General features: G+C 36.8%; 2 protein-coding genes and 1 long non-coding RNA gene across 6 annotated transcripts in view; 1 reads left to right on the forward strand and 2 right to left on the reverse strand.

Annotated features, from left to right (window-relative positions):
- Positions 1–24,653, forward strand: part of PEX5L (peroxisomal biogenesis factor 5 like) — a 107,286-nt gene extending 82,633 nt beyond the window's left edge. For all 3 annotated transcript variants that reach the window (XM_084528783.1, XM_084528782.1, XM_084528784.1), the window contains 8 exons: positions 5,106–5,201; positions 12,001–12,117; positions 13,052–13,195; positions 14,050–14,120; positions 15,298–15,495; positions 16,299–16,464; positions 16,840–16,997; positions 17,747–24,653. In XM_084528783.1, coding sequence (XP_084384909.1) covers positions 5,106–5,201; positions 12,001–12,117; positions 13,052–13,195; positions 14,050–14,120; positions 15,298–15,495; positions 16,299–16,464; positions 16,840–16,997; positions 17,747–17,951 — 1,155 coding nt within the window. In that variant the 3' untranslated portion in view covers positions 17,952–24,653. The remainder of the gene's footprint in view (positions 1–5,105; positions 5,202–12,000; positions 12,118–13,051; positions 13,196–14,049; positions 14,121–15,297; positions 15,496–16,298; positions 16,465–16,839; positions 16,998–17,746) is intronic.
- LOC311441110 (uncharacterized protein) lies at positions 1,915–16,461 on the reverse strand. Of its 2 annotated transcripts, none has more exons than XM_084528785.1 (5): positions 16,330–16,461; positions 15,466–15,537; positions 3,929–3,981; positions 3,345–3,428; positions 1,915–2,412 (listed from the first exon to the last, which is right to left on the reverse strand). In XM_084528785.1, the coding sequence occupies exons 1-5, from the start codon at positions 16,342–16,344 to the stop codon at positions 2,322–2,324; spliced, it is 315 nt and encodes a 104-aa protein (XP_084384911.1). In that variant the 5' UTR covers positions 16,345–16,461; the 3' UTR covers positions 1,915–2,321. The 2 variants fall into 2 exon arrangements, with proteins under 2 accessions (XP_084384911.1, XP_084384912.1); XM_084528786.1 differs by having other exon boundaries at positions 1,915–2,417.
- Positions 16,470–21,091, reverse strand: LOC311441111. Its single transcript, XR_014695802.1, has 3 exons — positions 20,975–21,091; positions 16,837–16,983; positions 16,470–16,580 (listed from the first exon to the last, which is right to left on the reverse strand). It is a non-coding gene; the product is annotated as an uncharacterized lncRNA (long non-coding RNA).
- Positions 24,654–25,052: the final 399 nt, after the last annotated feature.

The following is a 25,052-nucleotide window of genomic DNA, read 5'->3' on the forward strand; positions in this document are numbered from 1 at the left end:
CACCTTATTTCCAGTTTTTTATTTCTTAACTGAAAGTTTTCAAGTTCAGCCAATGCTACTGGCAGGGGTGAGAGCGAGTTGTTTGGTGGATTCACTTATAGTTGAAAGCAATTTTTCTCGCAATTTTTCTACAGCTATATTTAAGCCTGCACTTCAAAACCTTTCTGTTAGATGTAATATCTGGAAATTAATGAAAATTAATAGTCCCATTTGAAAATGGAAAAATGAGACACCAAAATGCCAAATGTCCTTTTTGGAGATCATGCACCACTTTTTGCAGAAAACAGAAATAGAACCTAGTTATCAAGACTCATTTCTATGTTTTCATTAAGGGAAAAAAAGTCTCCTTTGCTTTCCTGCCATTTCTACGTTACAAACAGGATTTTTTTTTCAATTTTTATTTTTCCCATGGAAAGTTTAACTAGTTCTAATGCATGATCTTTTTTTTTCATTCTGTACAATACTTATACATCTTAGTAATGGAAATGATCTGTTGCATAATATCTTTAGATGGACAGCATCTTTTCACGTGATTTGTCCATCTTTTCTTCAAGTACCCCAAACCACTTTTTAGGAGGCTGTTCCTCAGCCTAATATAGATCTAAACGCCATCTTTATGTTTAACCTAGATCTGTTTAAATCAAGTAGACAGTCACAGATTTTAATTCTGTGGCTTTCTGTAAAAACAGTTGCAAATACAGCACCTCTAGTTTATATGGTCTGTTTCCTATTCTACTAGAATAACTGCAGAAGCAAAAATTCACATTTTTAATTCAGTACAGATTCAATCCTTTGAGTCTCCATGCTATTTTATGAAATGGATGGTATTTCAAAATTTTAAAAATCTTAAATTGAATCAGCCAACTTGAAAGAGAAGCAGAGTAAGATTCTTATCTGATGTAATGGTATATTTCATGTTTTGTTTTGCTTTATCATAAGCTCCTTTTTTTCAAACTCATGATCCACTCAGGTCATGAAATGTTGTTGACCTGGTAGTTAATAGTGCTTCATCCTGCTTATACTTGGACTGTCAAAGTTGTCAGTTCCCAACAACCAGGCTCATCTGTCTTGACAGAGTTCTTAATCTGCTTGTAAAAGAAATCACATTAGTAGTGCTTTTATCAAAGCATATGTTTACCATACTTTGTCCTCTATAGATCTTGTCAATCTCATTTAAGGGTAACCTTTGCATATGCAACAGATTTTGTCATACCCTAAAGATTTCATCTTGTCAAACTTGCTGCAGTTAGCCATCAGTAGTTGCTGAGACAATTGCCTTTATCACTCATCTTTGACATTAGATTTAGTTCCTCAAAGTGAAATACTAAGCAACTAGGTTACGTTTTCTTTAAACTTATACAATCTCCTTAACAAAATCCTGTGTTTACCAGTGCTTATGTCATATAAAATCACAAAGGCAAGCTTTGAATTAATAAGAATCATAGAATGAGGAAGAAATGTTTCTGAATGTTGGAAAGGGCAATAGCATGGTAGCTGTCACTGGATGTGGCCAACTTCCTTCTTAGTATTCTGCTCACATCATATGTTTCCTATTATTAACTCTTAAGCTGTATTGGCCCAAGTATCTTTGTTCATTCTTTTATCTGCCATACCAGAAAGTTCCTTGTTACGGTTTTATTGGTACAAATATCCTATAGTGATGGTTTTTTTTTGAAGGTTTATTTTCTCTCTAACAGTTACAAACTGCAGAGGGAGATAATATGTTAAAATGTATATGCATAAACTCTGCTTATGTTTTAACTCTCAAAATACAGTTTAAAACTTGGGCCTCATTGCTCACTCAGAATGCATATACAAGAAACCTCGACATACTACAAACTATACCTAATTTTACTATCTCTACACTTAGACCAAGGTGTATCTCAAAGCCTGTAAATCTTAGAAATGTGCAGTTTTGGGCAGCAATTTTTAGAATGCATGATTTATTCCCTTCTTCTCCCAGATACATATGGTAAGACAAATGGCCTGTCTCTTTTTGGATGTGCCAGTTACTCTAATAAAATTAAGTTACAAGGGACAGATTTAGCTCATTATTTGAAGACCTGCTCAAAAGTTAAGACTATAATTTAAGCCTCTCACCAACAGTTAAGGTCCAACAGCACATAAGCAGACTACAGGTGCAGGAAACTGTGCGCAAATATATTGGAATGGAAGATTTTGTTCCTGAAGACAGCAGCCAGTGATCAACTACAACACCTCCGCTGTAGAGCGGTGAGCATATCAGACCACAGTGTATGCAGGCTCTCCATGCCTCAGACATACCCATTCAACTCCGACCCATACTACACCTTGGGCTCCCCTTAAGGGTCACAGCTGCAGAGTCCCAGTCCATCACCAGATGGAGAGGTGAAATTCTTCAGTGCTGGCACTCCATTTCCATCCCTTCTCTTCCTGCACTAGCAAAAGGCAGCATGTTTGTTACACATGGGGTTTTTCATTTCTGGATATCACAACTCAGAATATGACTCTGCATTGTCTATATGCAAATGTAGCTTATGTGGGTTTTGTTAATTACTTCTTTTTTCCCCTCTGATTGAGAGCAGATGTGCATTTAATGGAGGAGAAGGTATTTCTGCGGGGATTATGCAGGGAGAATGTGTATGCTGTGATATGAGGCAGAGGAGGGGACTTCTGTACTTCTTTCTTATCCTCTTTCTCCTCAGCTCTCCAACTGCATCAACAAACTCTCTCCCCTTCTCCAGTACTAGTCAGTCTAAACATCATGATTTATGGTATTGTCCTTGACCTAAGGCAATTACAGTCACTAGAAGCAAAAGGTGCAAAAGCTGATGTAGTTAAACATTTTGCAAGAGTCAACTCATAAATAGTGAAAAGGCTAGGAACATAATTAATGTCTATCAACACACTTTTGTGTCAAGAAAAAACAGATTTTTTTCTTTGATCAGATTGCAGGTTGGGTTGATAAGCATTGCTGTGTGATACTCAGCAAGATGTTTGATTTAGTGTACTATATTCTGATTTAAAAATTAGTACCACGCAAAATGAATAAAGCAGCTGGTAAACAGATTAAGGCTAGCTAACAAGTTCTCAGAACCAGTAGTTATTTACTAGGAATTGTAATAAGGGGGGATTCTTCTGAGATTACAAAGAGAAATCATGATCTTCAATATTATTGATCTGAAAATAAATGTGCAAGCCATTCCTGGTGAAATTTGCATTTAATGCAACAGTGGACCGAATAAAATGTAAACAAGGGAGTCATGAAAATGAGCTGGTGACCAAGACACCTATATAAATAAGTATTACAATACAGTCGCTTGAAAACTCATATATTACAGAATGAGAATGCAGGCTCTACTTACAATGCTATGTTGGAAGGCAATTCTGAAAAGGATCTATAGCTCTGAGTGTACGAACGTGTCACTGTGAGTGCTCCCCATGCAGTACTGTGACAAGAAAACCATAGAAAAGCAGGCATAATTAGTGAGAGATAGAACACTTGCTCTCTGCATAAAGAAACAGCAAGTCAGGTATTGGACCATAGTATTCACTGTTGTTGTCTCTATGGCTATACATTAAAACTATAATAAATTAAAGAGGGAGAGTAAAAGTGCCACAAAAAGGTTGAAATCTGAATAAAATGCCTCTTAACGAGCTAAGTTAAGATCTTAATCTCTTTATAACATTTAAAAGATAATTAAAACCAGATTAAAGTAATGGGTATCTTTCCACAGAGAAAATAAGGGGTACTAAAAAGTGCTTTACACTACTGGAGGAAGGATAAGAAGTAATAGCTGGAAACAGAAATTAAAAGTAATGAGACAAACAAGGAGGTCAATTAAACAAATTTCCAAACATGGTGATAGGATTAAGGTCTCTTGATAACTTTTAATTTAAAACCCTAGCACATTCCTCAAAGACATATATTCCAGACAATTCCATTTACCGTCTGTAGAACATCACTTTCATCTTATGGATGTCCAAGTGACAAAAGAAAACCTAGAAACAAACAGACAATTTGAACCAGTTATCTCTTCTGCCCTAAATTCTGTTAATCAGTAAAATGTGTTAGATTATGTTAATCAGTAAAATAACTGAAGGAACAAAACAGAAACTTTAGGGCTAGACTGATAAAAGTGTGTCACCTTTCTAGTTAAAAAGGCATGAGTATACACAGGCAGACAGACATGTCTGACCCTGCTTTGCACATTGTATGAACGCACAGGAATGTTATTGAATGCTTCATTACAAGAAAGCAAATTCCAGCACTTGCAGATACAGCCCAATGAGTCTGAAGTGAGCAAAGTTAGTCTTTTAGCAATGTGTCGTATTGCAATTGAATATTATAAGTACAGTCATCAGAAACATAATCATGTAAATTAATGCAATTGGGACCATGGTCAGGCAAATGGCTTATGAGTTCAACCTCTGACAAACACGAGAGAAGGGATTAGCAGTCAGAGCTCTGTTTAGCAAGATTAGGCCACTTTGTGATTTTCTATGCCATCACTGAATACTGTTTGTTTTTGTATTGTGCCTTTTGTGCAAAAAGCATTAATAAAATGTTTTTAGCAAGAGAATAGGGTGAAACTTGTTATGGACTTCCAATGGGATTGACAGTAAGGTGTAGAAGGGAGCACTACTACTGGTTGTAAAATGGATTTATCCCTTCCAAACCTGTCTCTCTAATGTGATCCCAAAGCAGGATCTGAAAGAAAAACACAAAATATACAGGCAAAATGAGAGGCTTTCTTCTTGGAATATAGTGAGTGGAATGCATTGCCACAGTCATAATACAGGACAAGGAACAATTAAAGTAAAAGTCTTAACAAAAGAGCCATCTATTCCCTTTTTAGCCCAGTCCTTTCATTGCCTTTTCTTGGCTGTCTCTTTATCTTTCACACATCTTGAGTAATAAGAAAACTCTAGAAAGATAAGTTATTCTGCTTCTGATGAGGAATGATCTTTCTACAGTGTATGCGAATTCAGAGGAATTCATGCAGGGACACAATTCATTTTGCCCAAGAAAAAGGCCATTTTGGGCTTCAGGCAGTTAAGGAAATAACTCAGAAATTTGGCAGAGAGTATATCATCCTATTCTGAGTTATTCTTTTATTTTTTAGGCACGATCAGCTAAGGAGCAACGTTGGGGAGGGCCTCTTCTCTCTAGAAATCACTCCTTGGAAGAAGAATTTGAAAGAGCAAAGGCAGCTGTTGAGGTATTATTTCATTTACTGTTCTTATTTTCATCTGATGTTCTATGGATTTTGTATTCATTTTGCAGCACAAGAAGAGGAGAAAGTTGGAAGTAGATTATTCAAAGCAGAGAAAAGATATGGTTCCTGGAGTTACTCATTTAAGATATCAGTTTCTCTCTTAACAAAAAATACAACCTTAGCTATAAATGGACATGAGCCAGAACCAACTTTTCAAAATTGATTTTGTCTTACTCTAGCATGTGGGTCAAGAAAAATTCCCCATAACGCAAGTACTTCAAAAATGAAGGTATATGAGTGAAAACTATTTTTCCCCAGCAACTGAGTGTGTGCAGTTATTTCAGCTCAGACACAAACCAATTCTCCACATTGAAATTGGAATTCAGAATCATTGATAAAGAGAATGATTACTTGCTGTAATGGATGAGTAACTGCACATACAGCCATAACCAGTGCATTTTTATAATTAGAATTATAATAGAATTATAGATAGAACGTTAAACATCAGAGTATTCTCTCCTCCTGATAAAGAAATTTAGTTTGAAAAGGTGAAGGTATTCAAATAGTTCTCCTATCTACTGTTTTTTTTTTCATTAACTTCTACTTTTCTAACATGAAAAATGTCTCAAGTGTTGTCCTATGCCACCACTCCCAACTGAAATCTTGCACCAGTCTTAAGACAAGGTGGCATACAGGTTTTTTAACAGAATCCATTAAAAAATAAGGTACAATTGTCAATTCTGAGCATCATATCTTCTCAGAGGTTCAGTCATGACTGTTTAAAATCCCCTTGCCACAAACAGCCATGACAGCTGCATCTCACTGAGGGATTTTTCCCACTGAAGGAAATTTTTCATGATATGATAAGGTAACACTACATGGCTTCACAGGATCTTAATGCATGGAAAATATCATCTCAGTTTACAAGGTTAAAATGGGCACCATCAGTAAATTAGCTGTTTTATAAACTACAGACTAAATGTATAGCTTATATATTTGTATTCTCTAAGTGCCTTTTTTCCTGACCAATTAGATTAACAACTTTAAATAACTGTTGGTGATGAATATGTTTTTCGTTTGTTTGTTTGGTTTTTTGATGTTGCACATCATACACACTTGTTCCTGGCAGGAAATGAGAGACTTGCTTTCAGGTCACCAAAATTTTCTAAACGTTCCTAATTGTACTGCAATGTGATCCCTGAGGTGGGACATGTGCAGTAATCTGTGGTTGAGACAGGGAATCTGATGGTGAACATCTCTGCATTACAGTTAGTGGTTAAGCAAATGGTGTTAGTCTGCAGTTCCCAGAAACCATGTGTGATGGGGAGTTCTTAGACAGATTACCAGACTCTACTGAATTACTTTGCAGAATAAAATAAGGAAGAGAATGTATTGTAAAAAGAGCCTGAACATTAAAAGGTCATTCTGAGGCAACAAAGATTATTAAAATGCTTTAATGTAGTCTTGCAAACAGCTATTAAAAAGATTCTAATTAAACGCTTCCCTATGTAAATGGAAGTCTAAGTAATTCCTTCTGCTTAAAATAGAAATTTAGACCAGGTAGTTAAAATAGAAAGGATTCCTCAAGATCTTATAGAGTAGTTATTTTCATTTGCATCTGAAAAGCATTGAATTTTCATCCAACAAAAATGAAGTGGTAAGAAAGTTAAGGTGATTGAAATAAATTGAAATAAATTGCAGGCCATCTCAGAAAGATTAGTGCTTTCTTAAACAGAGAATAGATAATGTTCAAAAATCCGTCTTTTAGGCTTTGGATGTTTCTGTAATATTCTTCAACTGGGAAAGTTCCGAGGGGTAACATTAGCCAAAAAACTGATCAAGAAAAGGAAGTGAATCTGAGGTTCTCCGTTGCCTGCTTTGAAAGGAATTAATTAAAAAATCAGTAAATGAAGACACCAAAGTTTATGCTCCACCCAATATTCACTTTAGAGCTTTGGGAACGGTCTTAAGATGTCAAACTCTCAGATTAATGAAAATCTGTGAGGTAATTCTTTCTTAAGTAGGTTTAAAGATGTCTGTGTCATTGGGGATTCCTTAAAGAATAAAGAGGTAAGTAAATTAGCTTTTTTACTACAGAGGATCTAGATTCACTTGCGCTGATTGGGTCCTTGCAGACTTGCCTACCTTTTCTCTCATTCTGGAAACTGGATTTGATTTTTTCCTTGTCCCTTTACTATACACTTGAGGGAAGCACAACTAGCCTGACATTATGATTTCCAAGTGCCATACCAAACATGGTCTAAAATATTTTTTCTAGTAATTAGATGTTTTTTTACCAACAGTCAGAACTTTTGAATTTAAAAATATATAAATAAATAAAATGCTAGCATAGAACTCAGATCTATCCTGTATCTATATTCTGTTAATATGATTGTTTTATCCTGCACCATCCTGTTGATGGTGAGCTAGAATTAAAAAAACATGAAACCAAGAAAGTGCAAAAACTTCCAACAGAGAAATGTCTCAGACACAGAAAAAAAGCAATTTTAATATTTTCTTATGCCACATTTCCCTGGTGTAGATATTAAATTGCAGATGCCACACTGTTTTGTGAGCTTACAGAAATTTTAAACTGTCCTTCTCAGCATCATTTTATTTGCAACATGAGTCTTCACTGTATAATAAATATACTGTTATGAAGCATTAGAACATATTACTGCTAAATTTTGTGACAACAAAGTTTTTGTTAGTAGTAATTAGTAAGTGCACAAATTTAACATATTTATGCAGTAATTCAAAGGAAGTACATCCACAACAGCTTTATTTTTTATGCATTGGTTAACAAGAAACATTGCAAACTGAGTTTTAGCAGTATGGGACAGGCAAAATTCCATTCAAAAAGTGATGAAAACCAGTAAATTTAAAAATTAGCCATCAATATTCTGAAAATCCACCCCCACTCCCACCATTGTATCACAGGAAGTAAAGAATCTGAAGAAATTTTGTCTCCCACTGAGACACTGCTTCAGCATATTTTAAAATACTAAGGGTAAAAACAGCCTCTTTGACAAAATGCAGAATATTCTGCAGGGAAGGAGTCAGATGGTATGAAACGTTTTTCCTGGTTGTCATTTCACTCAAAGGCTGCAGATGATATGAGAACATGTTAAACGTGTTCAGCTGCTCTGAAAACTTTTGATATGTCCAAAGCAATTTGCCAGCGTTAAGGTAGGAAAAACATTGAAATGAAATAATTGGCACCAGTCACATAGCAAATAGAGTTAAAATTAGATTTAGGAGTCTTGATCCAGAGCCAGATTTTCAGAAGCATTCAATATTAATTTAGCCCTCCTGCTACTGAAGTCAATGGAAAAACTGCCACTAATGACACCTGAAATAGCCTTAGGCCTTTAATAAAGACCATGCAATATTTATGCTCCTCTTCTTCAAGGACATTAAACTGCTCTGCTATTGACATTGTTATTTGCCATGGCAATATTATGGCATTTTATCAGGTGCCACGACTGAGAGTGATCCAGTTCCTCAGTGCAGTTTTGCTGTAGTGGTTTCAGAACCCGCATGTACTGAATGTGTTTAGGAAGCCATAGCTTCTGCAGGAGTTCTGAAATGGAAGGGAACTCACAGTCCTGCTGTCCCTCCTCATCAGTCCCTGCACTGTACAACTGTACGGTACCTGACTCCAGACTTTCCCAGCAGGTCCTGTCCTTTCAGATGGCTGGACCCTTAGTATCTGGGCTTTTACATCTCATACGTTTAGAAAATAGAAGTACGGACACAGTCCTGTTTGAGTCAGTATCATAGAACACAGTAACTTCTCTACTAAGGTAGTCATATGAAACTCTCAGAGACTTTCCGGAGAAAGTATGTATCTTACTCCTTTCTCCCTGTATTCCTTTCTTCCAAATGTCTCCATTAAGACTACCACCTGTACAGGTGGGGATAAGCTTATGTCTGAACTAATGAAAAGTGTTCTTGTGAAACCCCACAGGAATAAGAAGATGACAAGAAGAGTTGCTTAAGATATCTCAACACTACCTGGTGTTATGTAATAATTAAAATAGTCTTTAATATACATTGATTTAAGGGAAAAACATTCTGTTAATCCCCTTGAACTCTGGAAGGCTGATAAGAGAAACATCATGTCACTTTCAATGTATTAATATATAATATCTTAAAATCATATATGTATGTATTAATATATATCTATTATATCCTAATAATATCTATATTAATATCTTGCAGTTGTAGGGTTGCTCTCCCACCACACCCTAGGAGACATTCAGACAACTGAACTCTCCTAGACTTTGGTTTCTGAGGGTTTATCGTGACATGAAGAGGAAAATCAAAATCATAAGAACTACTCTTCAGGTCAAGGCAAGGCTACCTTCCCTCCCCAACAGCCACATGAAAGACTTAAATCCAGTTTGCCCAAACATGCAAATCACTAGTTATAGCTGCAAAATAACAGCTCAGTCCTGACCCCTGTCCAAGTAGTATGTGATGAAATAAGAGAGCTAATAGCTTAACTGGACTTCCCAATGCATTTTTCCTCTATTTTTGATTCACTATAGATAAACATTAATCATGGTTATTTGAATGCATGGTAATTCATTGGCCTTTTAAGTACAGTGTGCATAAAGTGAGCTTCTGGGTGAATTAGAAATATGCAACTAAGCAGCAGAATTTGAATTTGAATTTAAGACCTAAAAACACTGTGTTTTTATATATGAAGCAGAAATGTGATTTGATACGTTTCCAAGTCAGTGGGTCATATAAATGATTTTTGTGGGAAAAAAATGCAAGTAAAAAAATCTAATGTAAGCATAATATACATATATATCATTAGTTCTATAACTTAATCTGTTTTAAAAGGCATTACTAATTACTGTTCTATAGTTATATTAATATCAATCCATAGAAAAGGGAAATTTCCAATCCTTTACCTCATCCTGAATCTCCAAATTACTTCTAGTAAAAACACGGTCAAGTAATTTTCTTCTTCAATGCAGCACAGATTTGCACTGAAAGCAAAATAGACCATGGAGATATTTGTTGAACAGGATAGTTTAAGGGATTCAAGTGCTTCTGCTCATGGCTGATAAAAAGGGAGAGATCTGAATCATTATCCTGGCCTTTTCAATCCCTAAATGGACATTTCAGCTATTTCTCACAACTATTTAAAAGGCTGTATTTCCTTCAAATTTGGAATGAAAGCAAATCTTGAATCCTCAAAAGTTGTTGTGTAACAGAGTTGTCACCTTCAGTTTGCTTCTATTAAAAAGAGTGTAATCTCTCCAGGCGTGAATGATTCACACTTGTTTCCTAGTCCACAGAGTAACATAGCAGGTATCTTCACAGATCCTGCCATTGCATAATTCATGCAAGTCTGAGTCTCCTGGATATCAGGAGGCAGATGACACAGGAAGAGTCAAAGGGAAATGCCTGGCAGGTTTCTAGACAGGGAATGCACCTTGCCATTTGCAAACAGTCTTGTGATTTATAGTAATTGCACCTGTTGATAGTGGTTGCAAGCCCTCCTAACCCTTCATATCTCATCTCAAATGCTCTTATTGCTGACTCATTCTGGATCAGTTAATAGTCTGTGTTTTCCTTTTTCCAAGCACCTAAGAAGGAGGCCTGTGGCAAGTAATGCAATCACAGACTCAGATTTTGCAAATCTTGCCTGGCTGTGGAGCAGTAACAAAGAGTGATTGATCTTGCAATAATAATTTGGACAAAACTACCTGGACGAGTTTCTAACAACTTTAAATAATTTTGTTTAGTACCTCACTCTCAAATAGGTCTGTCTATATCTCAGTAGAGTTATTTGTGCTATTCTCTTTGACATAAACAAACTATGAAACTGCACCCTCGGTAGTGCTGGTTCACTGAAACACTGGCCATGCCCTTAATGAACTGGAGAACTTTGCAAAGGCTTGCGGTGCTTAGCACATATTCTGCTACGGGACTGCATTTCAGGGCTATGACTAACATGTGGCAGCAGAAAAAATAGCACCTTATCTTGGATTCCCCCCTCTTTTTTTGTCCTGTTTCAGTTTCTTCACATCAGTTTCTAGCAAACACAGTGGTTGCTTCATTCTGGTTGTTACCCATCCTAAACCTCGTTCATTTTTCATTATTTCTATTTCTCTGTTATGTGTTTTCCCCTCTTGACTTTCAGCTAAATCTTAGCCTTACTGTACAATTTTATAAGCTCTTACAGATTCCTTTCACCAGCGCAGGATGTGTTGGGATTCCTCCATTATGTCAAAAGACATTTAATTTGAATTCTCATGTGCAAACACTCTCTGTCTAAGCTTTGTCATTACTCTTTTATGAAGTAGAAAATGCTGAATCTATCAAAGTAGTATGCTTGTTCTGTTTTAAACTGGTTTATCTATTGTTATGCTTTAACGTGTATGCATAGGGTTGGTTTTGTTTTGTTTTGTTTGTGGGTTTGCATGTTGTTTTTTGGGGGCAGTATTCATTTCATTCAAATTGTATGTAACAATTTGCTGTTAGCATCAGTGCGATGTAGTGTAAGCTGCTGCAAATCCTGCTCCAAATAGAACATATGCTGCCTCTGAGATAAAGAGATTTCTGTTGAAGAAACGCATTCCGCTATAGGAGATTAAATTTAATTATATGGAATTCCAAATTTGTACTGTAGTATTTCAGTCAGTATGATTATTAATAGAACAAATCCTGCTCAGCAAAATTGCCAGACTCAGGCCACTGGTAGAAAGAAATTAAAAGCTTACCATTTTATTTTAGAGTTTTGTTGCTCATTTTGTTCTTTTTTTTCCTCTTTTTCTTCCAGTCAGACACAGAGTTTTGGGATAAAATGCAAGCAGAATGGGAAGAAATGGCTCGCAGGAACTGGATTTCGGAGAACCAGGAAACACCGGGGCAAGTCACCATCTCAACCATTGAGAAGGTAACACAAAGTTTTTAATACAGCACATCCTTCCTGTGAAATTTTTTGAGCCTCAGCTGTTCAAGGGAACCCAAGAAAACTCTTCGAAGATAAGGAAGCTAATTTTACCTCATTTAAAGCTCATCCTCTTTAAAGTGTCTGAGTAGAGTAGATTTGGAAGACTACTGTAGTGAGAACACACTTAGACATGCATGCTGTGTGAACTCAGCCAAATAGATCACAAAGCAAACTGCTGGATTCTGGGCGCTTTGAAGACAGGTGCTTAAGGAAGAGCAGCAAATACTAAGAAAATCTGGGCTGACACTTTCAGAGAATAAGAATGACACGTTCTGTCTCTCTTCTTCACTCCCTCCATATTGCATGCTTTACTTTTGATTATGTTATGTAGCATACACACTTCATACTGCAATGGCAAAGGGATAAAAATGCAAAATCTAAAAAAAAAATAAATCCTAAAATAGATGGTTGAAACACCATTCTATATCTTGAAGGTTAATTGAAGATTTCAGGGTAGTAACTGAACAGAGATCAGGTTACAGTCACCACAGGGAGTCAACCACTTGACGTGTGCTTTTAACCATCAAATTGGATGTCCTGGGCTCATGCGATGTTCAGTTCCGCTGTTACTGCAGTCAGTGTGAGCTTGGACATTATCTTTGATGGAGAGTCCAACATGAGTATCAGTAAGAATAACTTCAGAGCTAAAATAAATATACAGAGAGCACAATATAAATTCCCAGTGGTGGTTAGGTTTTTTGTTTGTTTTTTTTTTGTTTTACAATTCTTGTAATTTAAATTTCACAGAGTAGCTCATACTTTTTTCATAGAACAAAGGATGTTTACATCCATTTGGAAAATTGTGAATCATTTAATTTTACAGTTGATATTCCTTACTGCAATACTTCATCATGGGTCCCTTAACTCTCTTCTCCAGGGATATTATTTTCATACAGAAAACCCCTTCAAAGACTGGCCAGGTGCTTTTGAGGAAGGACTGAAAAAAATGAAAGAAGGTGACCTGCCAGTTACAATCTTGTACCTGGAGGCTGCTATTCTGCAAGAACCAAATGATGCAGAGGTATTCACTCTTGTGCCTTTTATTGACAAAGGAAAAGGGGACACCCTTTAGCATGCAAAGATGGAATGGTTTCATGGCTCAAACCTTTGCTAGTCATGACTGACTGAAACAGATTGAACAATAATGGTTTTGGAATAGCATATGCCTTGAAATAGATAAAGGTGAGCTCTTCATAAAACAAGAATCTAATCTTGAAATTATAGAATTTCCAAGTTGTCATTTAAAAGCATTGGAAGAGACAATATTTCAAACTTTTCATTTTTTTTCCTGATGTTTTCAAACTATTAAACATTGCTATTGAAAAAGCCATTGAGTGATTGAACAAGAATGTTGACAAAAACTTTAAAGTTATATCAATTTCTACAATATTGATTTTTTCAATGGGTATATATTTAAAGTCTGTTTTCTGTGAAACCTGAAAAATATTAACAATAATTACAATTTAAGTATCTAGGTTTCTTTGAATCTCTTGCTACGGTAAAATAAGCAGCAGTATTTCAAAAAGCCCAGACCTTCTGGAATCCTTTAGTCCTATACAACTTAATAGTTATTCTTCACTGTTTTCCATAGAAGTCTAGTTATATTTAAAATATACAGTAACTCACATTTGAGAAAACATCATGTGATTATGCACTGACAGAATACCTTTGCACTGATTGATTATAAAAATTAACAGGCCCAAAGATATTCAAAACCGCATTGATTTGTACTGTTGGTATGTTCACCGTAGAAAAATCTGTAATTAGAACAGATCTATTTTTATTTACTTCCCTGCTGAACAATGATACTAATTGTAACTCTGCTTGTGCTTGGGTATATATAACAAAATAATGCAGTGATGATTATTTTTGCAGGCCTGGCAGTTCCTGGGTATAACACAGGCAGAGAATGAAAATGAGCAGGCAGCCATTGTCGCCCTCCAAAGGTAGATGAAGATAATTGCTAAGTAAGGGGTCTAATGAGTATTAGGTACTGGAGATGTAGGTATACTTAACCTCATACTTGTAACATTAAGCATTTATTTAACTAAGTAAACCATTGACATAGGTACAGAAATCTTCCCAGTAACTTCAGAGTGATTAATATTTCTGTTTAATGAAATAAGTACAACATTTAATCTAGTAATGTAATTAGTTGCTCAGAAGAAAAATTATGTGGCCTGATAAACATGAATTAGGCATAATGCAAATACAGCCTCTTTTTGATTCTGTAGCCACTTGGCATATTTTTTTAGTCTGTCCTTTAATGAAGCAGTTTTCTTAATTGGAATGAGCACCCTCCAGCAGCTGAATTCTAACCTGAGAACATTTATGGTTGATAGAGATATGAAGATGATCTTATGCTTGTCTGTAAAACATCAGTTCCAAAATATCAGCATTAGTATTACCTTTCTCTAGTGGGTTTTCATGTCTCCACTTGAAACAAGTACCCTCTCCAAATTCAATGCATTAGCAATGTTAACCATCAAGTCACTTCACCTAAGGATTCTCTAACTCATTTATCTGTAACTTAGTGTATCACCTGATAGTGAAACCAAGGGATTGCCTGATTGATGGCTTTCCCATTCCCACAGATTTAAAACAAGAACATTCAAACAATAGACCAGATTCTGTTTTCATTTCATTATATATATAGCTGTAGAAAGATTACTCAAGTTGACCGGCTCTAGCATTATCAAAGAATTACTGTGAATTCAGCGTCAGTGTCAAGATTCATAGGAGAGAGATTTTTGTCTTCAAAATACTTTTTTATATATCTGAAAATCATATTAAACTGTTTCCTTGAATTTACATGAAGCTTCTTTTTATTTACTAGACAGTTAATATAAAATGAGTCTACACCGTCAGAGTACTCATAACCAAAAGAATGAAAACATAACCTGTATACATATGCTTATGTGCATACATGTGTGTGTATGCATGGACATATGCATGCATATGTGTGTGTATACATATGCATAATGCTCATAATGAAAGTATTATTGGTTAGATCTTATTTGTGTGAGTGATTGATTATTTTTTTACACAGGCTGTTGTGAAAGAATTCAAGAATTGTGTTTCACTAAAAAAAAAAAAATCAAAACATTTTTATTTTCTGCCCAGGTGCTTGGAACTACAGCCAAACAACCTAAAAGCTCTGATGGCGCTAGCTGTAAGTTATACCAACACTGGCCATCAACAAGAAGCTTATCAAGCTCTAAGAAACTGGATAAAGCAAAATCCAAAATACAAGTATATAGCAAAAAGCAAAAAAGGGTCCCCAGCACTTACCAGGAGAATGTCAAAAACATCAGAAGAAAGGTAAATGCAGCACAAATCCTGATGGCGGAAATGTAATGACCACTACAAATGATGGTGCATTCAAAAAAAAAAAAAAGTCCATTAGTTGGCAGCCCTTCAACATGTTTTCATGAGCCCAATAAATGTCTCTGAATTGTGAAATGCATCATAAAGTCATTAAAGGCTTAAATATCATTTATAGAACCAAAACACTAGGGCTATCTCACTGCGTGTCATTTGGAAGACAGGCCTTATGTTTTACCCTTATCACTTACAAGCCTTGGGTTGACAAGATAATTTAGTATAAGCAAAAGTAAAATATGCAAGTTCTGCTTAATTGCTAAGTGCATTATTCTGCTGTGGCATCATCACCCACTGTTGTCAGTGTGAAGGCTTTATGAAGCCTACAGTGGGTATAGAAGTCTTAAATTATGGCTCTACAGGGGTCTTGGGTAGTTACTCGATCTACACCTCTTAAGAATGATTACTATTTTTACCAGTCTAGAACTCTTTTACTGCTGAGAAACCCATCCTATTTTAATAGCTTTGGTAAGCCTTCACGTTTTCTTACTTGGATTCATAGCAGCACTTTGACTTCATTACATAGATAAACTTTTGTATTTCAGAAATAAGTTTGCTACAGGACCTGGAAGTAAGCCTTTGCCATGGTGAAGTTAAAGAAGTTTATTTTCAAATTTTAGGAATATATCACTTCTGATACATCCAATACAAGGATTTTAATTTCTGGCTATGCAATCAATACTGCAATGTTTCCAAAAAAATGTAAGATGCAACTTTATGTTATTTTTTTCTCCCTTGTCTAGCTCATTACTTGAAGAAGTAAAGGATTTATACCTGGAGGCTGCTCATCAGAATGGTGATATGATAGACCCTGACTTGCAGACAGGACTTGGAGTTCTTTTCCACCTGAATGGAGAATTTAACAGAGCAATAGATGCTTTTAGTGCTGCTTTAACTGTTCGTCCAGAGGTACGCTTTTTGGTTTTTTATTTTTAAGAATTTAGTTTTACAGGCTGTTTTCTTTCTTGCCTCTTGAACAGACCAATATTAATGAGATGTCACTTCAGCCATTAAAATTTTAATACCTGAAATAGAAATGTTAATTACAAGACAGTCCCATTTAGAAACAGATTTATATATGTCCGATTTCTAGCTGTGTGCTGATTAGTTGTACCAGTTATATAAAGTTGCCTATAATCATAAATCAGAACCTCCCATTCTGTGTCAATTAAGAAAAGACATGATACTGTTATTTTCTGCAGTCCTCCCTACTTTGCAATCAAAAATGAGCTATTATTGAGCCCTCTTTTGACACCTACAGTAGAAAACTCATTTTCTCACCAGGACTATACATTATGGAACCGTCTTGGAGCAACCTTGGCAAATGGAGATCGAAGCGAAGAAGCCGTTGAGGCCTACACACGCGCTTTAGAAATACAGCCTGGCTTCATTAGGTCCAGATACAATTTAGGCATAAGCTGCATCAACCTAGGGGCATACAGGTAAGTTAGAAAAATGCATAAACTAAAAAGTCGTGGATCATATCTATCAAGTGAAAATTCATTTTCTAGGTAGAGCTATCTCAGAGTATAGTTTATTAATCTCAGCCATTGTAAAAAAAAAAAAAAAAAAAAAATTACTCAAAGTACTAATGAATGATGCCTTTCTTATAGCCACACATCCTACGTAACAGAACTACTGACTTTCTGTTAAAAACATAAATCTCTCATTCAACAAGCTGCTTAAACAATTTTAAGCTGTAAATGCAAGTACTCTAATAGTAATCAGTGGGATTATTCTCACACTTAAACTTAGACCTTAGTAGCTTTTCTAAAAGAAAATATTAAAAACCTGTCTTTAGAAAGGAAACTTCAGTTAAAGTGCTTCAAGTTGCTAATCCTGTCAAAACCACTTTTAATACGTCCTTCAGGAGTCAAGGGTAATATCCCACGTCTACGAAAAAGGGTCCCAACTGTCAGCTTAAGACAGTTAAGGTAAAGGGGAGCTATACAGCAATGAAGACAACTTCCCCAGATGTATGAATTAACTAATAAATAAATAATAAACTCTGAATTAGTGCAAGCCATGTCTGCTTGTTTAAAGCAAATCAAGCAAGAATAAACAGAGAGATTGATGAACTGCATTGTTTAAAAAAAAAAAAAAAATCAATTCTAGCATGCCATTTCCTAAAGTTTTAAGCTATTCATTAAGCAAATTATATTGCATGTTTCTTTTTTCTTCTTTCCTACAGAGAGGCTGTCAGCAACTTTCTCACTGCTCTCAGCTTGCAAAGAAAGAGCAGAAATCTACAGCAGGTTCCCCATCCTGCTTTATCAGGCAATATTTGGGCAGCACTTCGAATTGCTCTGTCTATGATGGACCAGCCAGAACTGTTTCAAGCTGCCAATGTGGGTGATCTAGACATTCTGTTAAGAGCATTTAATCTAGAGCCGTAGTAAAAAGCATCCACAAATTGATTAAGTTGTATTAGGAAACAGAGAACACTTTTATTACTCATCTCAAAATGACAACATCTTCCAAAAGATCACAGCTGTAGATCGGTAGGGGAATTCTCTTGGACATTATTCAAAAAGGAAAAGTTCAAAAGCACAAGATATTGTAAATAGGCTCAAACTCAAAAGATCAAAATGAGCTGCAGCTAATCTGACAGAGCCCTGAACTCAATGAAATAGCCATTTCTGAAGAATCTTCATCCCATGCAAGCTATCTCTCTCTATATGTACACAGCTATACAAAGAAAAATATATTACAAACAAACCTAGGTAATCATTATTGCACATGTAGAATGGCAAGCAATGCATCCAAGAAACCTGCTTAGCAGCTCATCACACTATACTGACATCACTTTGCCCTATGACGTGGATTCCCTGTCCTTTTAGTTTCTTTGAAAAATCTTTTTGAGGTCCATCTTCAACATAGCTCTGAAAATAGATGCATGTAAAATGGATGTATTTTGTTTTGAATATATTTATTAGTTGGCAGTCAAGAAAATCTTTGCTTCTGAAGGTACCTTAATTAATTTGGGCCAAATTCTGCAGGCTCACAGTGTTGTAAACTATGTGCAATATTAAGAAGAACATTGTACATGGAGGTCTATGAGATTAGGCCATGTATATATTGGAAGGACAAGTGTTTCAAGCAGAAGCAGTAATTTGCACTAGAATTGTTGCTGTTTAAACCAGCTCTCTCTGACCATGGACAGAGTATGTCTGCTTCTAAGGAGCTCGTAGCAGGATCTGCACCTATCTATGTGTACTTATGCACTTTAATCTTTCTTTTTGTAAAATTGTGCTGTGCTTTATTTTAATTACTAACAGCAGGATGTACAGGATAGCCTTGTTGGCATAGAGGACCAAATATCGTTTCCTGAAATGTGATAAGAGGGTTTTCAATATTCTTATGTTTAAAAAATGCAAATACAGTATAAACTGCAATATCTATTAGAAAGATTATTCTATTATGCATCAGGTACTACATGCATGCATGTGCATGCACATACATATTATGTGAATTATGTCATTTCAGAACATAATAAGCCACAGATCTTTATTGAAAATAAAGAAAAGTCTTTATAGGAGTTAATGCCTGCAGACCGTACTTGAAGGATTTTTTTTCCTGAAAAGAATGGTCTAAATAATGCTTGTAGGATTGGAACTGAGATTTAATCCCGCTGTTATGGCAAACAGTAGCAAAAGTTTCAGTGAACTCTATGACTAAATGACAGAATTTAGCAGACTAAATCCTTAGAAAACATCAGTATTTGTAGCTACTTAAAAATATGTATGCATATCATCTTAATTTTCCCTGATTGGATGAATGAGGTACAGTATTAAAGGAGGAGGCTGCACTGCCACATGATGAATGGGTGGATTTGGGCACAGTGCAAACATTCAGCTTGAGGTAAATGAGTCAATCAAATACAGGAATATCATTTTTATGGGGATAACTCTCAGTTGCCAATATTTTTAATACTTTTTTTAAACAGTGGAAGAATGAAATGGAATTGGGTGGCTACTGTGTCAATTCATGGTCAGGAATGTAACGTGCAGGGTAGCCACTGGAATGTGATGAAGTGGGACAAGCAGCAAGCAGCACATTTCCTATAAACATCAGTGGGGAGAAAAAAAAAAAAAAAGAAAAAAAAGCTCAATCAGCTGTTTAAAAAGCAAAATGGACAAAGTTCCATGTGCATTGAGCAGTTTCACTGGTACAAGCCTAATCTTTCTTGCAGCTATCTGTTATTTTGAGCAACCACTTAAAGTAACATTTCACGTAAAATAGAATAATCACTGCATCTAAACATCAACTATAACTGTTAAATAAAAATAATCAGTTTTTGTTAAAAATAGGAGGTTTACTTCTCATTCTCTCCCACAGAACAGAGGTGCTGAAATAGCTACAGGAAATTTTTAATAGTGCTTTATTAATTTGTTGTTTATATCTATTCCTGTTTATCTATCAAGCATATAGCAACTGATTCCTGCAATTTCCTCTAAGGATTGGTTATCAAGGACTGCCTGGGAATGTCATTTTAGCTAAGTGGGTTGCTGTATGCATATCTGCTGACAACAGTTTGCTCTTTTGCTTTGACAGCGATGTGTGATGACAGCCCTTTATTGATAAGGCAGAGCAGAAGGTGCAGTGCAATTGAATCTGGAGAGTGATAAGAGAGAAGGGAGGCAGCTTTGTGAAGAGGCTGTAAAGCAAAGGCATATGTGCTTAGATTTTCCTTGATGCCCTGCCATCACACACGTTCTTGAACATCCTCTGTGTGGTAGGATAATTAGTGCATATCCAGAGGAATGAGCTGCTCAAGAGTTATATTTTTATACCTTTCAAATCAACAAACTTAAATGCTTGACTTCAGAGTCATAATGACAAGGGGTATTTGGTACTGATGACAGTTCGCTAAACCTTTTTTTTTTTTTTTTTTTTTTTTTTTTTTTTTTTATTTCTAGCATGTGTACAAGTAACACAGCAATTCTGTTAGGAAAACCTAATGCAACTCTAGTTCACATGCCCCAACCCACCCCCAAAAAAGTAGGTAACTTGATTTATCCTAGGATGCACTGCTCAAAACTGCATTCCTGTGCCAGTACACGTCCACTCCCATGCGAGGAGGGCTGCCTGCATAAACCTAGCAAAAAAAACACAAGGGCTGAACTCTGCCCCCTGAGGATACACAAGTCCCCAGTTCACCACAAGCAGTGCAGTCCCTCTGTACAGGACATGGGCTCCAAAATGCCACCCAAAGATTGTGTGCACTCTTGGAGATTACCCCAGCAGTTCTCTGCTGTTTCAGATAGGTGCTCAGCTGGCCGTAGGCTACCACTGACCAACATGTTGTGCAAGGGAGACCAAAGCAGGCTTCCTGGGGGCAGTGGCACATCTTGCACACTGCCAGACACCAGTTCTGTGCTGGCCTGTGCAGGAAAGCAACCGCTGATACATAGCTCACCTTACTTAGTGCTGGGTGCGCTTCAGTGTCCTGGGCTTTATTGTCCTCCTTTAGCCCCCACTGCCAAGCCCTGTCAGCACACAAGACAGCTTTGATCTGACCACCTCATGTAGTTTCTTGCATTTTTGGTAGCCAGCATGTGTATTTGCCTGTAACAGCAAGAGGAAATGTAAAGAGCCTGCAGCATATTAACACCTTGAAAAGGAAATGCATCTACTTGTACTTCTAACCAGGCACGAAGCAGGATAAATAAGAAGGCTGCTGAACCGTGGCAGATTGAGCCTGAGAGTGAGAGACAGGAAATCTGGATCCTCTTCTCAGTGCTCCTTCTGAGATCCACCAAGTCCCCAACTTGCCCAGGTGTGCAAGAAAGGAAGGGCAAATAACAGCCACTGCATGTGGTGGCACTGTACGAGAGCAGGGGAATGCTGCTGTCTCCACAGGCTGTGTGCCTGAGGTCACTCATGTAAATTCAGAGAAGGCAACACAGGAGTACAGGGTTGCTCAGCTCTAAGTAAGGAAACAGTTTTACATAAAGATTGGAAATTTCAGCAGCAAAGAGACCCTGAGACATTCCAAGATTACAACTGTAGAGCAACTATGGGGTGGTACCAAATTAGAGTGCTGCAGTGGTTTATCAGCATCTCCCACTCCTGCTTCCCCTTGTTCTTACTCCCCTCTTTCTCCAGAGGTGATTTATCACTGCCAGGTAATTGACTCCCAATTTTTGAGTCTTTCCTCTTTTGCATATTTCATGCAATTAAAAAGCACTTTCCTAACCCATGCTTCTGTCTGCCCTCTCCTCTGCAAAAGTTTATGAATATTTATAACAAGTCTGATCCATCAAGCTGCTAAACACTGAAAGTCTTTGCCTGATCAGCTCAGATACAGCTACCTGATGAGGGCTGGCCTCTGATACCACTGCACATGTTTAACAGTCACTGAAATAAAAATGATTATCTATGGGGTGAAGCTTTACAATGAAAGCAATAGGCTCATTTCTTGCTGATCTCTTTAAACTGTAATGATTAAACCCATTGTTGCAATAGACTGGTTTTTGCCAGTTTAAAGTGTTGGTTTGATCTTCAGGTAAACACATACATATCTGTATGCAATGGCATTTTATTAAGACCTGATAAATAACAGCACTGTTAAAAATACTGAGGGGAAAGTTCCTGTAACACAAAACCTCATGTGACAATAGTGCATGCAACTACACTAACAAATAACCATAGTGAAATACTAATACTAAGCATGCAGCATTGCTACTTGAGTATACATTTAGAGAATGCATGCAGAAGACACACGTTGGGTGTTTTAAAGCTATTAATTAGTATCTTCTATGGGATGTTTTAAAAGCACTTTGCATCTTCCAAACTCAAAATCAAGTTCAGGTTATTTGTCACAGTTCAGACAGAACACAGAGCCCTTTTTAAATCCCATCCTTAGAAATCGCTGCGTGTTGTGGATCTCATGTTTGCTTGAAGTCTTTAATGAATGACAGACATCTGCAGTCACTGCTTTTGCAGACAAATTTTGGTACCCTCTTCAGAATCAGAAAGCCAAATATGTGCAGGTTTCCCAGGGAAGTTGTGTGTTTGGATTTTCTCATTTTCTTTACTAGCCTAACCCAGGTAGCACCAAACCAGAGAAAAAGATTCCCAGAGCCATTGAAACAACTACTGTCTTGCTCTACACGTAACACGGCCAGGCTTTTCAAACTTGCCCACTAGCTCTGAAGGCTGCCTGCTATCTGACTATCCTGTTTGAAAGTTGGACAATCACAGACTGGTTTGGGTTGGAAGAGACCTTAAAGACCATCCAGTTCCAGCCCCCTGCTGTGGGCAGGGACATCTCCCACGAGCCCAGGTTGCCCAAAGCCCCATCCAGCCTGGCCTTGGGCACTTCCAGGGATGGGGCATCCACAGCTTCTCTGGGCAATGTACATGTAAAACTTCACAGGATCTGAGCACCTGCTGTATGCATGGGTTTCAGCTGCAGACGCTCAATTCAGCAGAAAGCTCAGCACATCAGGCACGAAGAGCTAATGAGCCAATTTGGAAAACTTGGGCCTGTCTGTCAGGTGGAAAGGAGGGCCCTAACAACACCAACAGGTGCTCCACAAACATTCATAGGATCACAGGCCCCCATGACAGGAATAATAACTGCTGACATTACCGGCAGCCACAGAAGCAAAGACCGAGGCCTAAATCATTGCCTGTTACAGCCAGTGAGAATTGGACTGACACAAATTGGTTGTAGATCTCTCTTGCCTGAACGTGCATCTGCAAAATAAGACATATTAGTTTCTTCACATGAATAACCTGCGCAGTTGACAAACGGAGATTTCTGGTCACCAGTGTTGTCAGCTTTGCAGCCTGTACAGTGAATTTATGTAATTATGTTTGTAAAATACCAAGTATTCACAGACAGAAGTGATAGACAAAATGCACTGCATGCTGTGAAAAAACTGACGGGTGGATATGCAATAGTGTTATCTACTATTCAAACCTCATCTAAGCTAGAAATCAAATTACTTCATTATGGTTCTATTTTTGGACTGGTGAAATAAATCAGACACAAGAGCGCCATGCATGTAGAGACCACAGATGCTTTGAACAAACCTTGGCAAAATGAAAAATGTCGCAGAACCCACAGAAAGTTTCAGAGCCTCAGCCCACAGAGCAATAGGTACTATGCCTGGGAGAGAGACAGAAGGAACCTAAAGTTTCCTAAAATAAGCTGTAACTTTACAAATGCTTGCACATGTGACAGCAAGCTTGCATGGTCAAGATTTAATGTGCTTTGATCTTTTTTCCCCTTCCACATTTACAGAATGTCATTGACATTGGCTAAAACTTTAATTTAAATAGCCTTTTTAATATCAGTAATTATTGTAAATTCAGAAAAATCAAAACATTTATAAATATATTTTATATATCAGAGTATAACATATCTAGATTCAAATAAAACTATATAGTTTTGAAAGGCATTCTGTGCAGCTTCTTCTATATGCTGTAAACTGTTTGAAAAACCTTTGCTATCTTGCATCAGTTTTTTTGGCTTTATTTTTAAGCCAACATACAGGAAAGAAGGGACTCTAGGGTTGGCAGATACTTTCACCTGGGCTGTCAGAGGAGCCCTGCTGCTGCACAGACTTACATTGCTCACTTAACGCCTCTGTCGATGGGTCGGTGGACGTGCAGGGTGCAGCATGTGGAGGTGGGAGCTCAGCCCTACACCTGAATGTTTACATTCCCTTACAAAGGTCCACACCGACCCAGACCGAGCACCTGGGTCTGTAAGTAAATGAGGAGTAAAAAATACCTTTCTTACAACTAACTCGCCTCTGTATACTTAGTGCATTATCAGCTGTGTATTATATTAAACACAGAGCTGTAGTTTACTGATGCTTTACGTTGATGTTTCCTTGCACTGCTCTTTAAAATAATCTATTTCCTCAGAAATGAACTACGTGCATATTGGATGTGTTAAATTTATTAAGCTCATAGATGACTATTTGCAGAGCACCACATTTAATGTAGTATTTTTGTACTGTAATGGAAGCATGCCTTCCTTGGGTTCTTTTCCACATACTGAATTGTATTTATTTACCTGTATTTATAACTGTGCAATTTTTAAATATGTTTTAAAAATAAACTTTGTCTGTGGCTTCAAATATTTCCAAATCTGTTCTCAATTTGATGATGGTTTTGACTTTAATTACCTCAAATGAAAAGAGGGACCTACTTCTCCAAGTGAAATAAAGGATTTTTAATATGAGGTCTTCTTTCCTACTGTTTATGACATAATAGTGCTTCTCTGGTTAAAAATACAGCCCAGAAGAGGCTTTTTTCCTTATCAAAAGATTTTTAATAAACTCATCAAGTTACTCTAAGGTGAGGTTTTGGTTTGTTTGATTAACCTTACATATATATATATATATATATATATATTTTTTTTTTTTTTTTTTTTTTTTTTTTATTTCAACACATTGGTCAACTATACTTACATCTAGAATTTATACTAGCTGAGGACTGGACCAAAGGAGGTTGCACATACACTCCAAATGAGGAAA

Source organism: Aythya ferina (genome assembly GCF_964211825.1).
Source record: "Aythya ferina genome assembly, chromosome: 9".
Lineage (NCBI taxonomy): Eukaryota > Metazoa > Chordata > Aves > Anseriformes > Anatidae > Aythya > Aythya ferina.

Bases quoted from the DNA above. Each gene is read 5' to 3' on its own strand.
- LOC311441110 (XM_084528785.1), bottom strand. The intron at 3,429-3,928 runs GTAAATGGAATT...TTCTTGTCACAG, and splicing joins AAAGTGATGTTCTACAGACG to TACTGCATGGGGAGCACTCA. The intron at 2,413-3,344 runs GTAAGTAGAGCC...TTGCTAGTGCAG, and splicing joins TTGCCTTCCAACATAGCATT to GAAGAGAAGGGATGGAAATG.